We start from the raw sequence: 21,212 nt of genomic DNA, 5'->3' as shown, positions 1-21,212 counted from the left end.
GTGATTTATGGAAATATTGTCCTCTTTTATTATGCAGAGGAGACATTAAAAGAGAGTCATGAACATTGCAAGCCTCTGAACAAATGGAAGTGTGTCAAGAGGAACAGAAAATATACACATTATTTCAGGCAGATATGACAAATGACATGGAGCTTGGGTGTGTTGTAAATACATTTCTCCTGGAGAGAGGAGCGAGCTCACAGCTTTCTCCCACAAAGCCTCTGGAAATCCTCTCAATTAAGTGATGCATTTCCCTATGCTGCGAGGAGAGAGAGGGTGAAGCATAATGCTTGTGCACAAATCACTGAGAGCCTATTGAAATAGCTCCCAGTTAACTATGTAATATTACTACTGCTGAAATGCTTCATCCTTTATCCCTTTTCAATTGCAAAGCTAGATATTGAGTGGGCACTGGGTTTCCTTGATAAGTGAATTATAGAACTGATGAAACCCTTTATCCCTATCTCATATTTCAGAGATTGAATTTATCTTTGCTGTACAATAGTTAAGCTACCTAAAATGTCATCATGCTTATGTCAAGGTGCACCTGTATATCATCAGTTCATGCCGTATACCACAACCATCCACCTCTCCTGTTCCCCGCATCTCCTCATGTTGTCAAGCAGCGCCATGAAAGCATTAACCTGCTCGATATGTTGGCTTGTAGCCATTGATCGGTGATTAGGAATGGTTGTTGAGTTGGCTGCCATCTGGAACTTTACCTTTTCCTTGTGTGACAGCTACACACACACACACACTTCCTCAGTTGATTTACAGGGACTCATCATCAGCTAAAGGGATGAGTTCAAACAGTTTGCTTTTCAACTTACTATCTAGTGGGTCAAATGTGCATTAGCACTGGGCAAAGCGAGGATTTAATCAACACTGTCACTTTTTTTTGTTGTGGTAAGCACCATCTGCTACTGCACAGTACTGTAGGAAGGGTAATGGTCCTTAGAGAGAGAATCAGGTGGCAAAGGCTTGAGAGAAATTGGAGCAAAGAGTGAGCGGGAAAAAAAGGGCAAAACATGGGAGAAAATGATATTAGTATGATAGCAAAACTTGCATTTTTATTGAACATTACTTAGCCCATTTCTTTGTGTGTTGGGGAGCAATTTATCATCGAGACAGATAATACATGGTCAACTCAAGGTCCTGTGATGCACATATCTCGCATTCAGCAGGGAAACCAGATTTGCAACGATAGATTCCTACTCGTAGTGTATTTTACTATTTGAATGTTTTCATATATGATGAAAACGGGAGGACAAGTCAGCAGTATTGGGAGCATGACAGGAAATGGAATGAATCACAGAGGCAGTGCCATCGTATATAATCTGCAGTATGCAATCATTTTTTTTTTTTTTTTTAAGGCTTTACCTCATGATCTTATTTTCAATCAATTTGAACCCCCTAAGATGATTACATTAATATTGCTTAAGAAAATTATGCAAAAGTCAAATTATTTAATATTGTCGGTGCTAGTGAAGAACTTACTACCCACACAGCATCAGCATGAGTTTTCCTAGTGTGTCAGATAATATCGGATTCTTTCTCTCTGCAAAAATCAGCATAAGACCAACATATTACAACATAAGTCGAAAGCACCCATAAGCTACTGTAAGTGGTCTCTGATGGTTGTTTTTCCCTGATCTAACTCCAAGTGAAAAGATGTCATTCAGCGTGCCTAATTAGGGCAAGAGCTTTACAAAACCCCTATCCAGGAGACACATACACACAAAAAATCTTCAAACAACAGATGCTGCAGCTTGAGCATTTCTCCGCAGGCGGCCACCCACTCAAAAAGTGTCAGCAGAATAGGAGAGCAGAAGCGTATGAGCCACCTGGGACAGAAAGCTGCAAAGAGGCCCCAACATGCGAGCTTTATGACACAGACCTCAGGACCTATAAATACACTTACACAGTTTACAGGTTCAAATCAAATTACAAATGCCACAGTGAAGGTTAAACAGGACAATTTTATGGCAGCTTGGAGCCCAATATAATATAAACTGAGGTTTGCTGGAGACTAGTCCTGTCGCACCAGTGCTGCAACACTGCATGCATCCCGGTGTGAGAATATCATTTGAGCTCGGCCTAAATATGGAAAGGAAGAGGAATGCCTGTGCTAATACCTATAAAGTTTTACAGCTTAGATCATACAAATTGTGACACTATAGGTGCAACACATTTGATAGACACATTACAATCACAGAACACACCTGTCTTTGCAAGCATCCATCTCTAATTCCATGTATACCGTGATATCTGAATCCTCACACTAAAAAAGGTCAAAATGACGTTACTTTGCATTACAACCACAATTTTCTCTACAATAACATGTTTGTTTGTTTACACACTAAGACAAATCTGTGTCTTGTGATTAAAGGCTATAATTCATGAGAGCTGTGCCTCGCAGTTCTTTATCCAAGAGGAAAGTTGCTGTGTTTGTAGCTGTAAGGATTAGCTTCGCATACCAATTTTGATATTTAGCAAGAGTGCGCAATTTGTAAGCTCTGTTGATAACTGTCATTTGAGCTTTATATTGCTCGAGCTATTCCACCGAGACCCACAGTAATGCACTTATTTAGCAACTAATTAAAAAGTGTAATTCAATTTAAAACTGCTGCATGACAGATAATAATACAATGACTTAATAGTGCATACTTCAGTTATTAATTTGGAATGAAAATACATACAATGTGAAATCTATCAGCCGTAGGCAGTTGGGAAACAACTCATCAATGTGTCTGTCTGGAGCAGAGCACCATATGGAGCTTGATTGTGCCATGACACCAAAACTATGATGTTGTAGGATTTTTCAAAGTCATGCCAAGCTGATTCTCGCTGCTGTCAACCAAATGAGACAAAACTGGAAAACATGATGAGCTGATTTGCATGAAGGCTATTACAGCGTAGTACTGTGCAGCAACTGCAGTGTTTAATAGAGGATCCTTTAGCATGACCTTCGACGATTTCCATAAAAGCAGAATTCAAGGTTGTGTGCAGCAAGACAAGGTTGGCACCTGCAGTTTGTTGGCTCATCTTTATAGTCGAAGCGCTATTTAAATACGGGCCACATTCCAGATTCAAGCTTCCAAGCTTTGAAAGAAAAGAATGGTGGTTTGGTGAGGAGATACATTATGTAAATTAGGCTGCATCAGTCAATATGGAAGTCATCCCGTTGCATAACGCTGCCCGGTAAAAAACTGGTTTGTTGATAATGAAGCAGCAATGTTGTGATAGCTGTCAGTCAAGGAGGCACAAAGCTGAGTTACTTAGTGTTTAGCTGAAGTACGGAAACACTTACAGATTGCCAGTTTGTTTAGGATTTCAAAAATGTGAAAACACTCACATCTATTTTCAGCAGCCCTCCCTGCAGCCAGAATAATGAGGCAGACATCCGTTTTAAAAATACATACATTTGAAAGTTTATTCAGAAGTCATTGTCAGTAGTGAACGGGGAACAGTCAATGTTATTGAAATCCAAGGTTAGAGAAATCTATAACGAGGTCTATACAATGATAAGGTGGTAGGAGTTAGTTGTATGTGCACTCCAAAAACACTTTCCCACACACAACTTTACCAGTAAAATCAATGATAGGTACTCACATACCATTTCTTTACAGTCCCTGTCAATTCAAAACCTACAAGCCCTTTTTTGAATATAAATGCCAGTTAATCTAATGTTATGTTAATACAAAAAGTCAAGATAAAATCCACATACAAAAAACTGAAATAAAATAAAATCATATATACAAACCTCTGTACATAGTGGGAATATGAATAAAAAAAGATTGGAATTACGTTTTATTAAGCCATAAGCTCTCATACACTCGAGAGTGGGTCAGTATTGGAAAGCAATCGGTCCAAGTGTATATATCTGAACAAAATCTCATTGCATTATAAAGTCTTGGAGTGGCATGGTGTCAGGTCGTAGACAGCATCAGCAAATTCAGTGACTACTCATCTGTGCAACACGTTCCCTATGGTAGACATAGCATCATCATCACACTGAAGGAAAAAAAAAAAGATATATATCTATATAAAAGAGGATGAGAGGGGGCGGGCCGGAATGAGGTATTCATCTTGTCAAGATGGGACAGGGAGCGAGGAATGTGTGGGTAAAAACAACCGCTTTGGGAAGGGCGGTTCCTGCCGATGTTTTTGTTGTCTTGTCAGTGTGCGGTTGGGTTGCACTGTCAGTGTCTTTGTTCACTGTACAATTCCTGAATCGATAGAGGCCTGTTTCCTGGTGGTCTTGGGCGGGGGTGGAGGAGGGGTCTTGCTGGGCAGAGGAGGCGGCATGTGCTGTGAAAAGACAAAACATTAACCATAAAAATCTAGAAAAGATGCAACTAGAAAAGATGTAACTTTCCCAGTTAGTGAAAAAATGTGGCTGCCATTATCACCAGCCTGTTTCCTTCACACCCTGTAGAGCCCGACCAGCATGTCAGTGGGCTGATATATTGCATTTATGTTGGCAAACATGCTAAAAAAAGAGATAATTTAAAAACTGTTATCCTTAAATAGTTTGTCCAACAGACTCTATTGTTTACAATGCTTTGTTTAGTACATATTATGGCAGAGTGGTGTACCGGAGCTGTGCGTATCATGTTGCGGATTGTTTTGAATTTAAAAAGTCCATAGTTCACCTGTAAAATATGAAGCCTCCAGTATATATCTGATTACCAAATTTTATGATTCCCTGTCTGTTTTTTCATAAACTACTGAATGAAATAAAACTAATCAAGGATATTCAAATGATGAACATACTGTAAATGTTATGTTCTGGCTTTTTTTTTCTTTTCTATTATCTATTATTTTGTTCTGTTATCTTTAAATGCCCAACTAGGGGCAAGGGATGGAAATTAACAATAGCCACAAACGCTATGTGCAACACATCTTTTGTATTTAATTTATTTTATATTTAGATTTATGAAATCTTGTTTATTGCAATGTCCCTTACAAAAATATATTGTGGTAAAGATCTTACTCTCAAATATCAATATCAGTATCAGCTGTGAAAGTTCAGCATCGGTTGGGCTCTTATGTGTTGGGGACCCAGATACCTTGTGACACCTGATGTAATCTTTATTCAATCCTGATTAAAAATGTCACATTATCCAAGACTGATGGGCTTTTCTGCATGCCTGAAAAACTCGTAGAAGTGTTTATAGGACAGACAAAAGACAGGGGCTAATGGTGTTCAACTACCACACCTCCATCTCTGTCAATGAGAGGAACGCAGAGCTGCTGTTCCTCCATCTCTGAGCATCTGTGCTCACTACATTACTGTCTGCCTCCTGCCACACTGTCTGTGGAGGTTCTGTGTTACTACCTGTCCATATGCCGTGACAGCAGATAAATAAGATTAGTTCAATTCAAATTTTATTTGTATAGCACCATCTCATCCAAAAGCAGTCCAGTGCTTTACATAAAACATAATGAAACAGCAAAAATGTGCTTATGTTTATAAGCACATTTTTGCTGTTTCATTATGTAACAGGAACATCCACACATACATACACATAAATAACATACACATAAATACACACATACAAACATACATACTGACCAATTAGGTCTGTTCATTTACGAAAACGCTCGACCAAAAAGGAAGGTCTTGAGTTTGGTTATAAAAGAAAATGGATGTGCTGGAGCAAGCCTACGATCAGCAGGCAAACTGCTCCATACTTGAGGTGCAGAAATGCTGAATGTCATCTCACCACTGTGAAAAAACTCTAGGAACATGGAGATTTCCACCTTGCGACTGGAGATGTCTGCTGGGACTGTAAAGTGACAGCATGTCTGAAATGCACTGTGGAGCCAGACCAGCAGGTGCTTTGTAAACCAGGAGGAGGATAGTGAATTGTATTATGAAAACAACAGGTAGTGAGTGACGGTTTCACAGGACTGGAGGTGCTCTTTTTTGTTGTTGTCCTGGTTAGAACTTGTTCTGCTGAGTTGTGGAGAAGATGCAATCTATGGATTGTTTGGTTTGGATGGAAGAACCCATAAACAGAGAAATGCAATACTCCAGCCTGCTTGTGACAAATACAAGCATGAATTTCTCTCTGTTTGCTGATTATGTAGCCAAAGGGAAGCATATTTAAGTTGAAGAGAAGAGAACCCAGGATGGAGCCCTGCGGGACCCCATACACTAATTTGTGTATTGGAACTAAAGTCACCATGTGTGACAATGAAATGATGATTAAGCAGGTAGGATTCAAACCACAGGAGAACCGTGTGAGAGCCTTTCCAGCATGATCCACTGTGTCAAATGCAGAGCTTAGGTCTCAGAGTATTTATACCGACATTTTTTTTTTATTGTCACACTTGATCCTCATGTCATTTACAACTTCTCAAAGAGCAGTTTCTGTGCTATGAGATGTGCAGAAGACAGACTGGAATTTATAAATATTATTATCTGTAAGACAGCAATTAAGTTGCTGACAAACAACCTTCTTGATAATCTTACTCAGGAAGGTGAGGTTGGAGATTGGCCTATAGTTATTAAGTGCATTTGGGTCTAGGTTGTTCTTTTTTAGAAGCAGTCTAATGGCACCAGTTTTCAAGCAATGTGGAAAGACAGCCGTCAGGAGATTTATAGTATCAGTATGATGTGGAGTCTACAGTGGAGAAGTGCTTGAGACTGTCAACAAACAATGGTAGAGGTTTGTCATAATTAGCAGTGAAGTTAGTAATTAGGATGGTGCACTTGATATTAAGTATTTTGTGGCTGAAAAATGATGCTAATTCATTGCATTTGGCAGTTGAGAAAATATCTGAGGAAACAGCAGGGGAGGGGCTGATAAGTTTATCAGCGGTTGAGAAAACGTATTTTGGATTGTTTTTGTGAGTGTTAATAAGTTGAGAAGTATTGTTTTCTGGCCTGTTTCAAGCTTCTGCTCTAGTTCCTGAGGGTGTTTTTGAAAATGTCCCAGTCAAAGTGCAGTTTTGATTTTCCCCACGTCCTCAGCTTTTCAACAGTCTCTTTTGAGCTGCTTTATGTTCTCAGCATTTCTCCAGTTAACAGAGTGGCGAGGAGAGGGGATGACTAGTGTAGCTGCGGGTGAGTGTGGAGAGACGAGCCGCTGATTAACAGCAGGAGAGCTCCTGATGGATGTGAGAGGTAAAGTAATCATCCAATCAATCACATCGGTGTGCCGGGCCAGCTGGGAGGAACGAGCATAAATAACAGCGGGGTGGACAGGTGGGTGTGGGCCCTCGATACTAACTGACAAACGCCTCCACTCTTCTCTTAAGGAGGATGTGTAACACACACAGCAGAAATAATGCAGAAATGCAGTTGCTCGCTGTAAACACAAACATGATACACACACTCTTTATTAGACAGGAGGTATGGGGGTGGGAAAGGGTGATGGACTTGACCCAAGTGTCAAACTCAGCGGTGAGTCAAGTGTCGGTCAGCCTGTTGTTTCATTACGTGGGCCGTGCATCATTAACAAGCTCCTCTCAGCCCTAATTAAAACACCTACCCTTTGATGTGGCGGGGGTGGCGGAGGCGTCGTGGGACTCGTCAAGTCTTGATTATCTAGCAGGTTGCCGTAATCAGCTGTGCTGCCTTTCACTGGCAGCGGAGGAGGGGTTTCACCCTTGTCGGGGCATCCCATCCCGTTGAGCTCCAGACCTGTGCACAGAGGGCGCTCGTCAGCTCACACTCACCATCTGGGTGGATCAGAGTTTCCTGAAAAGTAGGTTGGGACCTACAGTGCAGGGCCTACTTCAGAATGCTTAGTGTAGGGCTGGACAATATGGAGACAACCAAATAACATTGTATTTTTGATTCAATAACTCAATATTGTGATGATTTTGCAGGAATGACTATTGCTTTTATAAGATGTTTATATAGATGTTTATATTTTGGAAACAGTCATTAGTAATGTGGATAAGATGACCAAGCTGGTAGAGGAAAATAACAGAATAGCTACAACAGTCTAATAAATTCATCCCTTGACTGTAATGCAGCATGAAAGATGAGAAAAAGGCTACACTTGTGCAACATCATGATATGCAATATCCCAGATGATTTCTAGACTCATATCACAATACTGAAATAACCTTAATATATTGCTCAGCCCTAGTCCAATCTTAATTTTCAACTTAATATCAAATGTGAAATGCTGATATTCAGTATCATATCAATTTGCATTAACTTAATATTCAAGCATACCCTATCCATAACCAAACTAAAGGTAATGCTAAATTAAAAGTCAACTGATGGTTTATTGACAAATTCATACAAAGTTAGCTATTTACGTAACTCTATTGTGTAACTCAACTAATAAAAAGGTGATACTATGTTGGATAATAACACTGGCCACTGCAGATAGTGTGACAAATTAAACTTATTCTTAATTAATTATTACTGATTAATTAAGGGGATGCCCAACATTTGCATTTTAGAAGCACAGTCGGAGGGGTTCACACACATGAAGGATGACAAAGACACCAAACTGCGCTCAGACCATGTAATACTTGTGTTTTGTCTTTGATCGCAGAAAAATCTAATCAGCGATGAAGAAGCTTCAGAACCAGCGGGGTTCTTACCCCAGGATCACACTTAATCCATGAAACATTTGAGTTGCTTCAAGCTGTGTGAGGATTTCTACACAAGAATCCTGCAAATAAAATATATTAAGATGATCCTTACTTGACCAAATGATTAATTAACCAATTCTAACTGTGATTTTGGGATGGAATATTTGCTACTGTTGAAATTCCCTTGGCAGCAGCAAAGAATTAGGGTAAAACAACTTTGGTTTACATGTTAATTTTCATCACATGTGTAGACTAATGCATGTGCTGATGACACATGGATGTGTGGGGGAAAAAAACATGAGTGCACAAGGCAACACATTTGCACTGTGATGCAAAAAGCTACAACACAGCCAGAAGCCAGAGGGAGGCAGAGAGGGACCAAAGAGAGAGTGAAACATCCTGAAAAGCATGTTGGGAAAGAGTGTGGACACAACACAGCCTGCTCAGTGTGTGTGTGTGCTTGATTGAGAGCGGGTGTAAGAGTAAAGAAGAGGAGGGGGAGAGAGAGAGAGAGAGAGACAAAGAGGCTGCTCTCACTCGAGGCAGTGTGCAGGCTGAAGGAGAGCTTGCTCCTGGGCGTGATGGGTGGGGGTCCTGGTGAGGAGGAGGAGGAGGAGTTGGAGGAGGACGAAGGGGGTCCGGGGGACACCGAGAGGCGACGGTCGCCCCCCATCAGGTTGAGAACTTGACTCTTTGGTCTCTGAGGCCGCAGGGGGCTGATCTGTAACATCACATGCACACACACAGACACACACATACACAACCAGAAATTATATAGTGTTAGAATACATTAGTCATTAGTGAGCACTCAGCGTAAGACAACTCAAATTACAGAGCAAGTCAATAAAACAGCACTGAGTGAGCGGAATATACTGCGTGTCAGACCAATTGAGTCGATGCTGAAATACAACAGAAAAGGAAATCGATAAAAGATGATTTAAAGGAGAAAATTGGTTTCACATCTCCTTTGGGACTGTTGTCTGTATATCCATAAGCATATTAAGCCGGCTATTTGTATTCCTGAAGGAGAAGCCATTTAGATAAATGCGCTCGTTGGCTCGCAATATCTTATTTGTGGTTACAAATAATTGTTTGCATGCAAGGGTGCATTCTCTCAGCTTTATTATCAGTGGAATTTGAATATAAAAAGATATGTCCTTGGGGCTATTTCACACTGTAAGTTAACAAACAACTTTGTAATTGGCCAAACTCAAACAAAGTCTGCCACAAGGGATACGCTGAAAATAACACAGTAACACAGTTCATTCAGGGATGTGATGTGGATATTTTTCCCCCTCACACAATTTTAGTTTTTTTGGATACAAGAATCAAATCTGAGGGGAGATTGCTGTTTTCTTGCTTTTTAGTGCTCCAGATCACATCCGTGTTCATTGTTTATTCATTACAGTGCCTGGTGCAGTGAGAAATAGGGCATGTTACTCAATCACCATCTGCAAAACTGCTCCCACAACTGTAACAAGAACAAGTTGGTGGTGTCGGCCAACAGGTACCCCAAGGCACTCTAGCCTTGACCCCCTGGGGCGGGAGACTCCATTCACAAGCCAGACAGCTGCACCACTGCCAGGGGCTAGATCCCTTTCTTAGTCTTATCTTGATGCCATTAACCAGGGAGCATTCCTGCTGTGCATACAGAGATCACTGATACTTTTCTGTTCGGACCAGCAGAGGAGGTGAGGACGAGAATAACAGAAAGGCAGACAAGAGAAGAAAAGAAAAAGAAAAAGAAAATAGAGTGTAGGAGACGAGAGAATGGGAGCCTAGTGCAGGTTTCACACTGTCAAATGTAAAATCCCCTGAACTTTTGTCTGATTTTCCATGATTAAAATGTTAAATTCTATGACCTATAGAAACTCAACACTGTTTTTTTCCCCCTTTGACCAACAATTTAAATGTACTTCAGATTCAGAGGTCTTATGAAAGTTTATTATTCTGTTTTATTCTGCTTGAACACACAAGTTACTGTGCTTTTAATGTGTTATTTTTAGGCTACAGCCAGGGTGACAGGAAAATCACGGGCTCAGCACGTTGAATACTTATTTTTTAAACTGAAGCTAACAGAGTTCAATGATATTTTGTGATTCGTCCCAAGAATGTATTAAGTTCCCTGACTTTCGTCTTTTCTGGAATAGACTTTCCTGAAATTCCAGTGACCTGTGTGAACCCTGCAAGTAGGACAAAGTGAACAACAGGAGAGGACATGGAGGGGTCAGTGCAGCCGTACCGTTTCTGACAGTATGACAGCCTCAGCGGGCTGCAGGGGGATCTCTGTGGTCTTCATCTCCTTATCGAAGATCTCCTGGTGCTTGCTGTTCCTCTTCTCCTTCTTCTTGTCTTTGCGCTCCTTCTCGGGCTCATCCCGGTCCAGCTTGTCCTGAGACTTGGTGTGCAGCTTCTTTGGCAAGAGAGGCTCCAGGGCAAAACTGGATTGAAGACACAAGGAAGACGGAGCTATCAAACAATGTCTGTCTCTCTTCCAGTCTGGGCTTTTGGACTAGGCTTACACATTGTTTACTGGCCAGGGGAGCAGAATCCTCCTCAGTGGGCCTCGTTCACAGGGAAGTCTTCGAATTGGACGGTGTATGGAAATTTATATCAGTGTAGTTAAGTAAAGTTTTCAAAAGATCAGCTGATACAGTTAATAATACATTCAAATGAGTGTTGTAAACTGTTATAAACACTGAAATGACTCAGACAAAATGCACTGAGTCTTGTGCTATCTACATGAAAAACCAACATCAACACTGTTTAAATATGTATTACTGCTCTGTAGCTGAGCATTTCTAAGATTTGTCTCCAAAGCCTTTTCTTATTTACAGGCGATTTATACGGCAATGACTCTGAGTTCACCGCACAAGTGCTTCATTCTTTCATGTACATTCATATTAAAGTTGGTTGAGAATAAGAGACAGGTACACAGGATAGAGGTAACCCATGTATACAAAAAAAGTGTGGTTACTTTTACAAATACAGCTTTAAGTGATACTTAATCCTAAAATAACATTTGACCCACAAAACATATCGACCCTGCAGAGAGTTTCTGACCATTAAGGTTCATGTAAAAAGTCTGTAATCCACAGTTGGAATATGCCACACTATTTGATGTGGTATATCCCAGGAAATATTTTGGGTGAGCAGGTGTCTTGTACTTTGAGGCAGAACACGTCTCTGTCTCTCGCTGGTCGGCCTTCAGCGGGGCAGAGGGAAATGTGCTGGCTGTTACAGAGCCATAGGGTTAGCATGCACTTTAAGGACATTCTTGTGAATCCTCTGAACTGAAATAAAAATGGAATCCCGCTACATTTTACGAGGCCCCTGGTTGACTGTCTAAATAAGGAAAGGGATTATTACAAGCCGACTATCCAAAAACAATTTTTTCAGCCGCTGAGACAGAATGGCCATCAGCCAAGGAGGTCATATGCTGAGATTTTATGTCCCCAAAGTGTGGTGAAGCAGGTCTTACCCGTCTGAGCCGGGCCTGGAAGGGGAGTTGTCTGAGGAGATGGAGGTGACTGAAGCCACTGACAGCGGCCTCTGGGAGGAGGGCATGGTGAAGGAGCGCACCATGGAGCGAGGACGAGACCCGCGCCGCTCGTCTGCTGCCGGCTGACGGAGGAAGGAAAAAAAAAAAAAAAAAAAAAAAACAAACACAGAAAGAAAACATCAGGATGGCTGCCTCAGTGTTAAAGGGTCAGCGATGATTGAGGATTTCAAAACATCCAAAAATAAAAAAGTGGCAAAATAAACAGTGCTAACAGCTCTTTTTATATGTGTGTGCAAGTTATTCCAACCGTCTTTTTTCCATTGATATTTTTTTTTAAAGATTTTTTTTTTTTTTTTTTTTAATTTCTGCTTAATGAGACAGTCAAAGTGGAGTGAGACAGAAAACACAGGGCAGAGAGACGGGATGACCAGACTGGATCAGCATTTAAGCAATTAAATTAAATTAAATTAAATTTGGTTGGACAATTTTCCTTTTAAAAAGATTTGATAAGGGAAATTTGTTTGAAGTTGAAAACAGAGAGGAATAATTTTAATTTTACAGTGTTGACTATTTAATGAAGCTTTGGTAGAAAAAAAATCAGGATGAATGTTTTTTAAATTTATTTCATAACTTCATCATGAATGACATTCACTGACATTCAGCATTTTCAGTAAACACTCAGCTGTACTTTGGTGTCTAGCTAGACTCAGATTTAGATTCAGCGCTAGTAAAAGAGAGGAATAGGCAGCGACTTTCCAGTTTTTTATCAGACATAACATAAATTAAACTGTTTTCATACAACTGTGCAACCAAAACCATTACCAAAATAACCTGTAGCAATAATCTGACATTTAATAGCTCTATGTGTACATGCCAGTGTGTGTGTGTGTGTGTGTGTGAGGAGGGAGAGAGAGAGAGAGAGAGAGAGAGAGAGAGAGAGAGAGAGAGCTTCTTCAGAGGTAAGGTAAGTTTTCCATATTGAAGTCAGTACAATTGAACAAAATCTTCAGTAAAACTGAACAAAACTCTTAACTGCATGTTTTAATCTTGATAGTCTTGTACCAACCAGGAGCTGCTGCAGGGTTACTGAGGTACAAGCTAGAATACTGTTCACTGACATTTAAGGGTAAAGGCGATAATAAGAGGCCTAATTTTGCTTTGCTTTGGATAATTCATCATTTAATTTAAATGATTACCGAATTTTTAAGTGTTTTTTTTTTTGTTTGTTTCTGCTGTTTGGTTTGAAATCAGTGTTTTGTCTTTGTTGTCTTGGTTTTAAACTTATGTTTTTTTTTTATTGTATATTTATTTGTGTATGCTTTTATATTAGTGTTACTTTTTGTGTGTTCTTGTTGTGTCCAGTTTTAAATTTGTGTTTCCTTTTTATCAAACTGTCATTAAAACAAGCAGGAGCACTGTGTTTTTTTCTGAAAACAACCTATGATGTGAACTAATTTCGGTGGTGGCTAGTTGAACCAGATTTACTCTAAGAGAAACAGATTTTTGCTCCTTTCATGCTGACAATAACAAAATATATAAAAAATAATATAAAAATACACCTGAATTATCCTTTGATACTGACTTGTTTACCATCGTGAGTCACACAAAAACCTGTGCTCAACACATTTCCCCTCCTTTTATAAAGCCTAATCAAAACCTTTTTTTTTTTTTTTTACAAGATTGCGGTGCTACCGTTGACCCAGGACCATCATCGACATTTTGATCCTGAATAATTTTTTTATGTTGATCCAGGACCTCAACGAGTGACATAGATCCTCACCATGATCCACCGGCCTCATGGATGAAGAGTTTCATTGGAAACTTTGGACAAACACAACTGCATGTCTTTCTGTATGCCTAAATTTGTACTTTTCCTTAGGATTGGATATAATTTGCGAGTGACTTTTGAATTACTGTCTTCTGCATCATCGTCCCGTCATTTTTATTCATGTTTATGGTCATATGCTGATGAATCCAGGTTACAGGTTCCTGTGTTGATTATGCCAAAAGAGACTTCTGGGTCAAACAAAACAAAACAATCACCTGTGGGAGAAACTAATAGGTTTTTCCTAATCACTTCAAAATAATTTATGCCATTTTGACAAATGATTTTATATAACAAAAGTTTAAAACAAAAAATTACTCCGCTGAGTGTGTGGTGAGATGTGATTCTCCTCCTCTTAGCGAATACTTTCGTTATTGTTCTTGACAAAGAGCACAGATTGGCCATAGAAATAAATGTGGTAGCTTGCTAACCAGGGATTTTATACAGCTCAGCAGCAAGGCAGATTAATTCATGTCATAATTAATTGTGCATACAAGGGGTAACAAAACAGACAGCTAACATGTGCCAGTGAAAAATAATCATTTGGTTTGGGAAAATGGCTGCAAAATTCAGTGGATGCGGTTCTATTTGAGAGAGAAACGTGCAGATAAAAACATCTGCATTTTAAAAGTTAGCTGAAATTAAAGTGTGTTTGATGCAGAATTCCATACTGTGACAAAAGGTTGGTGCTCAGTGTAATGTCACGCCTATAAAGACACAAGCATAAAATGGAATCTTCTGAGTTTGCATACTAGGAAAATTAATATGTTTGCAAGTTAATTGTCATAACAGTCAAGAGCAGACAGCACAAACCGCCTCACAGTCATATCACTCAATTTGTGACTAAGCCATCTTTGACTGAAACAAGACTAAAATTAAATTCCATTAAGAAAATATGACTATAACTGATGTAGTGTAATTTAAAATAGATTAGCTAAGCCAGTGGTTCCAAACCCAGTCCTCAAGGACGCCCACTTGCACACCTGATCCACTGCTCAAGAATAGAGCTGGAACAAAAACCTGCAGGACGGGTGGTCTTGAGGACTGGGTTGGGAACCACTGAGCAAAACATTTCCTGTGGCCTTTCGTCTAGCGCCACCATCAAGCCACACTTTCAGGTCTCTGTTGTTCAGAGACAGCATATTAACATCTAGAATGGGGACTAAATGTATTAAAATCAACTTCATAAATTAATGTCACAATTTGCATCTGCTCTTTTACAGGGTCATCTTATTTTTGATGGGAGGAGCCACTGGAGGGCGTGATGTTGTTATCCGTAGCCTAACTCTGTAGCTTGGGAAGCGAGGAGAGGATCTTTGTCAAGCTTGCCACGTAAGGCATACAAGTTTTTATAGTGATGGTGTAAAGCATTTGATTGATATTTAAATTTTATGGCAGTTTATGGCCACTTTGGGCAGTAGATTTGTAGCCCCCAGCCAGTAAAAGAATGCAGTGGGTTAATACCAACTCGGGTTGCCTTTCAGCCGCTGGACAACACTGAAGGAGAGGATGTGGATGAAGAGCAACATCAAGTTGGCCTGTTTTATGTTGGTTAGGTAGATTTAAGACTGAACTTTCCAAAAATGGAGAATTTATGTTTACCTACATGGTCCCACAACATTAACCTATCCTATAGGCTATTATTTAATAATTTTATATGCCAAAAATGTCCAGGATCACCATGGCAATGATGGTCCCAGGTAAAAATAAGCAAATTAACCTGGGATTACATTAGAGATGATGGTCCTGAATAAATAAGTGTTGGGGCAACAGCTCTCCTAACAATTCTGGCTGAAAAATATTTATATTAAATTTGATTAAAAAAAATGTACCCATATCAAATATTGACAGACTTCAAATTACAAGAATCTTTCCCTTGGGGGGAACCACTCTTCAAAAAGGGAAATCTGACAGCCAGCTTATTTGTTCAGTCTCATTAAATATACTAAACCATCTATTTGGAGCTCTGCTTAATGATTAACTTAATAACTACTATCTGAAGCGTGGAGGTTGGCGACATTCACTCTCATACAACCTTAAATAGACCAGCAAGTAATTCAAAAGAATTTATTCAAATGATGACAATGGGTAAACACACAACAGGTAATCTAACTAAAAGCACTTAATTAGAGACTATACATGTGTATGTGTGCACAAAATACTATATATACGTGTGTGTGTGTGTGTGTGTGTGTGTGTGTGTGTGTGTAAGGGGGGGGTCCTCTTCTGTAACTACTTCAGTGAGCCTCTGCATCAATGTGTCAATTGATGTCTTCTGTAGCTACTTCAGTGAGCGTGTGAATCAATGTATCGTTGGAATCAGATTGTAACGTTGTTGTAGCGGGAATATTTAAATCTTACCTGGATACAGCAATGCTATTTTGGCTGTTCGGTAGCTACTGTATATTCTTATCTGATTAGCTGGTGTGTAGCAGGGCCTTCTGAACTCTACCCGGAACTCACTTGATTCCTCTACCTGTTCCACTGTTATAAAAAATAGCGGCGCAACTTGGTGGCGTTATCCTGGTAATTTCTCTGTGTGAGAAATACAAGGTGTGGCGTGTGAGCGTGTGAACAGGTTGAAATGCGTGTGACTCACGCCCAATCCGTGAGACTTGAGAGCTTTGGTTTATGTGGCTAGCAACACGACAGCTTAGGCCTAACAACAAAAGATACCATGTTCACAGCATTACAGTCTAGTGAACAATCTTAAGACCAATCGATACATGTTGCTACATCAAAAAACAGATAAATAGTCCTGTGCTATGCCACTGAGTTTTACTATGTCCAGTTTGCCAGTCCATGGAGAAAAAGAGATTTTGTGGTGTGCTGCTTGTTAGTTGGTGATTCCATCAGTTCTGGATGAGCCAGGCTGGGGAAAAGTGTGCTAGTGTGGCTCCAGGTAATTGGGTAGCGGTGTGTACTTGACTAACCAGCAATTTTGGGCAGGCTCTTGTGTCTCTGCCATTAGAAAAAGGAGTTTTGTGGGTCTGCTTGATGGTCCTGGACCAACATAAGCAACTTATCCAGGATCACCATGGCGATAATGGTCCTTGATCAACATAAGCAAATGATCCAAGATCACCATGGCAATGGTAGTCCCCGATCAACCAAACAACTTATCCAGGATCACCTTGGCGATGATGGTCCCTGATCAACATAAGCAAATTGTCCAGGATCACCATGGCGATGATGGTCCTGGATAAGTCTGGTGTACTTTTATCTAATTTTTTCATAGATTTTGCTATTGTCAGCATGAAAAGGACAAAAATTAGTTTCTCTTTTGAATAAGCGTGGTTCAACTAGCCACCACCAAAATTAGTTCACATCATAGGTTGTTTCTGGAAAACATGCAATGGTCCTTTTCATTTTAATGATGACTTATCCTGACCAAAGCAAAACCAGGCCTCTTATTATCATCTTTACCCTTTAATGTCAGTGAGCAATATTCTAGCTTTTTGTACCTAGTTAGCATGCTAACTGGCTAACCCTGCAGCTGCTCATACAGCTACAGCTCCTGGTTGGTACAAGACTATAAAGATGAAGACATACAGTTAGGGATTTTATTCAGTTTTACTGACGATTTTGTTCAATTGTACTGACTTCAATCTGGAAAACTTAGTTTACCTCTGAAGAAGCATAAAGTTGGAGCACACTGATGATGTCCAAGGGATGTGATTGGTTGTTGGTCCAGGATTGCAATGTGGGATGCTGATCCCAGAACATGTCCTGCTTGGCAAAATCATGCCATGCCTACAGATTCACCAAAATGTACTTTTAACCTCCAAAACTCACTATAACACCATAACAGCAATGGCTCTTCCTTCTCCTGGCAAGCCTCCTATTCCCTAACAAAAAGACAGGGCTTCGGCTTTGCTTATATTCTATTAGAAAGAAGAATCTGAAAAATTATGTGAAAAATGTATAAAAAAATAACCTGATCTTTTAACACTGCCTATTGCATTTAAATCTCCCATTGATGAAGTAATTACTTTGCTAATAGTACAAAAAGATTATTTAAGTCATTCAGTAAAATGGATGACATTTTGGCAGCACCACTTTGTTTTGTGCTTCAGAGGGACATGACCATGTTGCTGAATGACAAGCCTCTTAGAAAACAAAATTAGTTCTACTAGGCGTGTGCTAAATTTCAGTACAATTTTAAAGATTAATTTTCAGCCAAACAGTTTTTAAAAATATGTTTCTCATCAGTTTTTGAATGTTGCCCTAACTGACCTGCAATTTGTGCCCACTTTGTGTCAGAGTGAAAAAAAAAAGATCCAATTACCTAAAAACCAGTGATGGTGTTTAACTCACTTTGCCTCAACTTGACATGACAGTCAGCATCCTCTTTCTGACTGTCACATGTTCATCATCATGTTTTATGATGCATGACAACCTCAGAATTTCATGTTACTAAATGACATTTGGTGAAATCCATTATTGTGGTGAAAAGCTCTTTTTTTAACCACTTTGGTACCAAGCATTTTTTTTTAAACATTGGGTTCACTTTTTCATCTATCTATCTATCTATCTATCTATCTATCTATCTATCTATTAGTCCACTTCATGCCCAACATGCACCGAAACTACCAAAACACTGCATGAATGTCTCAAAACTGAAACAACAACAGTATCAACACTGTAGGCTTGTCTTATTCACACTTTTGCAATATTTGGGATAAAGTATCTCTTTGCACGCCTGGTCATTTCTGACTATTTGCTAAAATGTCCAAAATTTCCAAAAGACACAAAGGCAGCTGAACTTGTGGCTCAGTTTTGAAAAGAATATTTAAACAATTATAAAATAGGCTGTGGACACAAAGTTTTGCTAGGGGCTGAAGTCTGAATGAGGACTGAATTCAACAATTTTGAAAACTGTGATCACTGGATGCTTTTGGTGTCAAAGCAATAAAAAATCTGTCGCAGTTTGGTCCACATAGACTGCTGAAGTGCTGTGTGAAGAGTTTTGAAAAAGTGAACTCAGTATTGAGAAATACTTGTAACCCGCTGTAAAGAAAATGTAATATATACGCTGGCTTTATATGGCGCAACCTGAATGCAACTTCACTTCCATGAAACTTGGTTGTGTTGGAGTTTTTTTGGGGAAAACCATTCAATGCAAATCATAAATTGGGTTTGTGTTGTCATTTGGGATGTTCTAGATGAGTTTGGTGAGAGCAAATTTTATTAGGAACATGCAGCTAATTACATAAATGTTGCATTGTGTAAAGTCAACCTTAGACAAAAAATATCATGGAGATTCTTTTAAATTTATGCCAACACTGCACATTTTGATTTTATTTTATTTTAATGTATTATTTATTTTTTATTCCTGGTTTTAATCCTGGTATTATTTAATATAGGACATGGAATCAAGTGATTTAATAGAACATTTTCTGAAATTATTGATGACTGGATATAGTTTATTGCCTGTGAACACACAAGTTGACATGGCACAACATTAAGCCAACAACTGTACATTTTTATTCTGGATTAAGATCAACCAAAATCATACATCATGCTGGTGAGTTAACTTGAGAGCATGACAAAGTACAACACAAAACACAGAGTATTGTATGAGTATGGCCTTGTACAGTCGCACAAGTATGTAGTGCTTTCAGATACTTTCACCATACGCACACAGACTCACAGCCTATGTTAGAGCAATTAATATTCCCAGTTAGTTCATTTATACTTCCATTCTGAAGGAATTTATTATCATGTGTTTCGGGCTATTTCCCATAGTGAGCTGTGTGCCCTTGTCTTTTGCCAGTGCTGGTTTTTTTGTCCTTGAGAAAAGGCTTTCAGACCATACTCATCATATCATATTGCGTGATGATAGGCTGAGCCAGCCAAAGGATTTATACTTTAGAAAGTGCGCTGTTTTACTGATCAGTACTTTACTACCTGGAAAAAGTGCTCATTTGCTTCTGCAGCAGAATGCCCTCGATACTACTAAGAAGTTCAGGGTCTTGTTGCTAAGTGTTATTGTCTGCTACATATATGTGAGATGGAGAAATAAGGAGACAACAGGAAATCTACATTGTAGAGGAGAATAAACAATATGTAGTGAAGCAGAGAGGGAATTTGGGGCAGAGGAATCTGCAGCGTTATCGTAGGCTGAGGTACAGAGCGGCAAATAAAACAACATGGTCTAGCAAGGTGAAGGAGGGAAAAACTCTACATTGTATTATTACTTTTAGTACTTTGCTTTCGGAAAGAACCTGCTACAAGATTAACATGGTAACATTTTAAGAATGATAATATGAGTAAAGCTCATAAGCGCCAACAGTAAACCCTCATGCATTTAAAGAGACTTTTGAAAAGAAGAAAGGGGCTATCACACGTGTGATAGCGTAACCTTATTATCTTGCCCAGATAAATGCTGGCTTTTCTCTCCTTTAAAAGGCCACCACCCTTTCCCTTTAAAGTGAGTGAAGGCCTCTTTACCTCAGGCAAGACTGAGGGAAAAGCTTGGCCAAGCAACAATTAAATCAGTGGTGGAGGAGAGCTATGGGAGGTAGTCCCTAGCAGCGCTTAAAAACGTAACAGCCCCACTACACACATGAGCTGACTTCAGCTAAAACTAAAACTAATGTCTGAGGGATACAACTTCTAACTCCATTTGGAGGGATTAAAGCAGGAAAAAACAAACACAGCTTTTATAAATGTCCTCATGAGAGATTTGGGTTGATATAATTAGTCAAAATGGGCCTTTCCCTGATTTGTTCCATTCAGTGGTCATTTCCAGCCACATTAGCAGTCACACACTATATTAAACATTGTACATTTTCACATAATGAAAAGCCTATTCCATTTGCCTAATATTTGGTAGGCAGAAAAATATGTGCAACAGCTGTAAAAACTACAAGCATCTCTGAGACTACAGAGAGGAAGACAGCACAGAAGATATAGAAGCCCATAACAGAAGCCTGGACTTTGTACTTTCATATATGCTTTAAGTCTAACTCAATTTTTTTGTGTTGTGAAATGGTGGTAAACTTTTCAGAAGGAAGAAAAGGTGCAATATTCACATTTTTCACAGGTTTTCAGCAAAACATACCACAGAAAAGACATAAAATTGCTGCAGATTCCATTAGCAGCAAGAGAAAAGGTAAAAGGCTCTATCCATGTAAAGGAAAGGTCATGTAGTGGTACCGGTTCTTACCAGGGTCTTTACCCCATACTGCTTCTCCACCTTCTCCCGCAGCTGCTTGAAGCAGGCCTCCATGCGGTCGTGGAAGGGCCTCAGCGCCTCCGTGACCTTCTCTCCATGGATGCGAACTCCATCGGCCAGGTAGGGGATCTGGCAGAGCA

General features: G+C 39.6%; 1 protein-coding gene across 2 annotated transcripts in view; it reads right to left on the bottom strand.

Annotated features, from left to right (window-relative positions):
- Positions 1 to 4,164: 4,164 nt before the first annotated feature.
- The window catches only part of dock1 (dedicator of cytokinesis 1), a 193,787-nt gene continuing 176,739 nt past the window's right edge, over positions 4,165 to 21,212 (bottom strand). For both annotated transcript variants that reach the window (XM_030077881.1, XM_030077882.1), the window contains 6 exons: positions 21,064 to 21,201; positions 12,047 to 12,189; positions 10,808 to 11,006; positions 9,103 to 9,286; positions 7,503 to 7,654; positions 4,165 to 4,311 (listed from right to left, as the gene is read on the bottom strand). In XM_030077881.1, the coding sequence (XP_029933741.1) occupies positions 4,216 to 4,311; positions 7,503 to 7,654; positions 9,103 to 9,286; positions 10,808 to 11,006; positions 12,047 to 12,189; positions 21,064 to 21,201 (912 nt within the window). In that variant the 3' untranslated portion in view covers positions 4,165 to 4,215. The remainder of the gene's footprint in view (positions 4,312 to 7,502; positions 7,655 to 9,102; positions 9,287 to 10,807; positions 11,007 to 12,046; positions 12,190 to 21,063; positions 21,202 to 21,212) is intronic.

This window comes from Myripristis murdjan, chromosome 19 (assembly GCF_902150065.1).
Source record: "Myripristis murdjan chromosome 19, fMyrMur1.1, whole genome shotgun sequence".
NCBI lineage: Eukaryota > Metazoa > Chordata > Actinopteri > Holocentriformes > Holocentridae > Myripristis > Myripristis murdjan.
The sequence above is the reverse complement of the archived record's forward strand: the minus strand, read 5'-3'. Positions and strand labels throughout refer to the sequence as shown.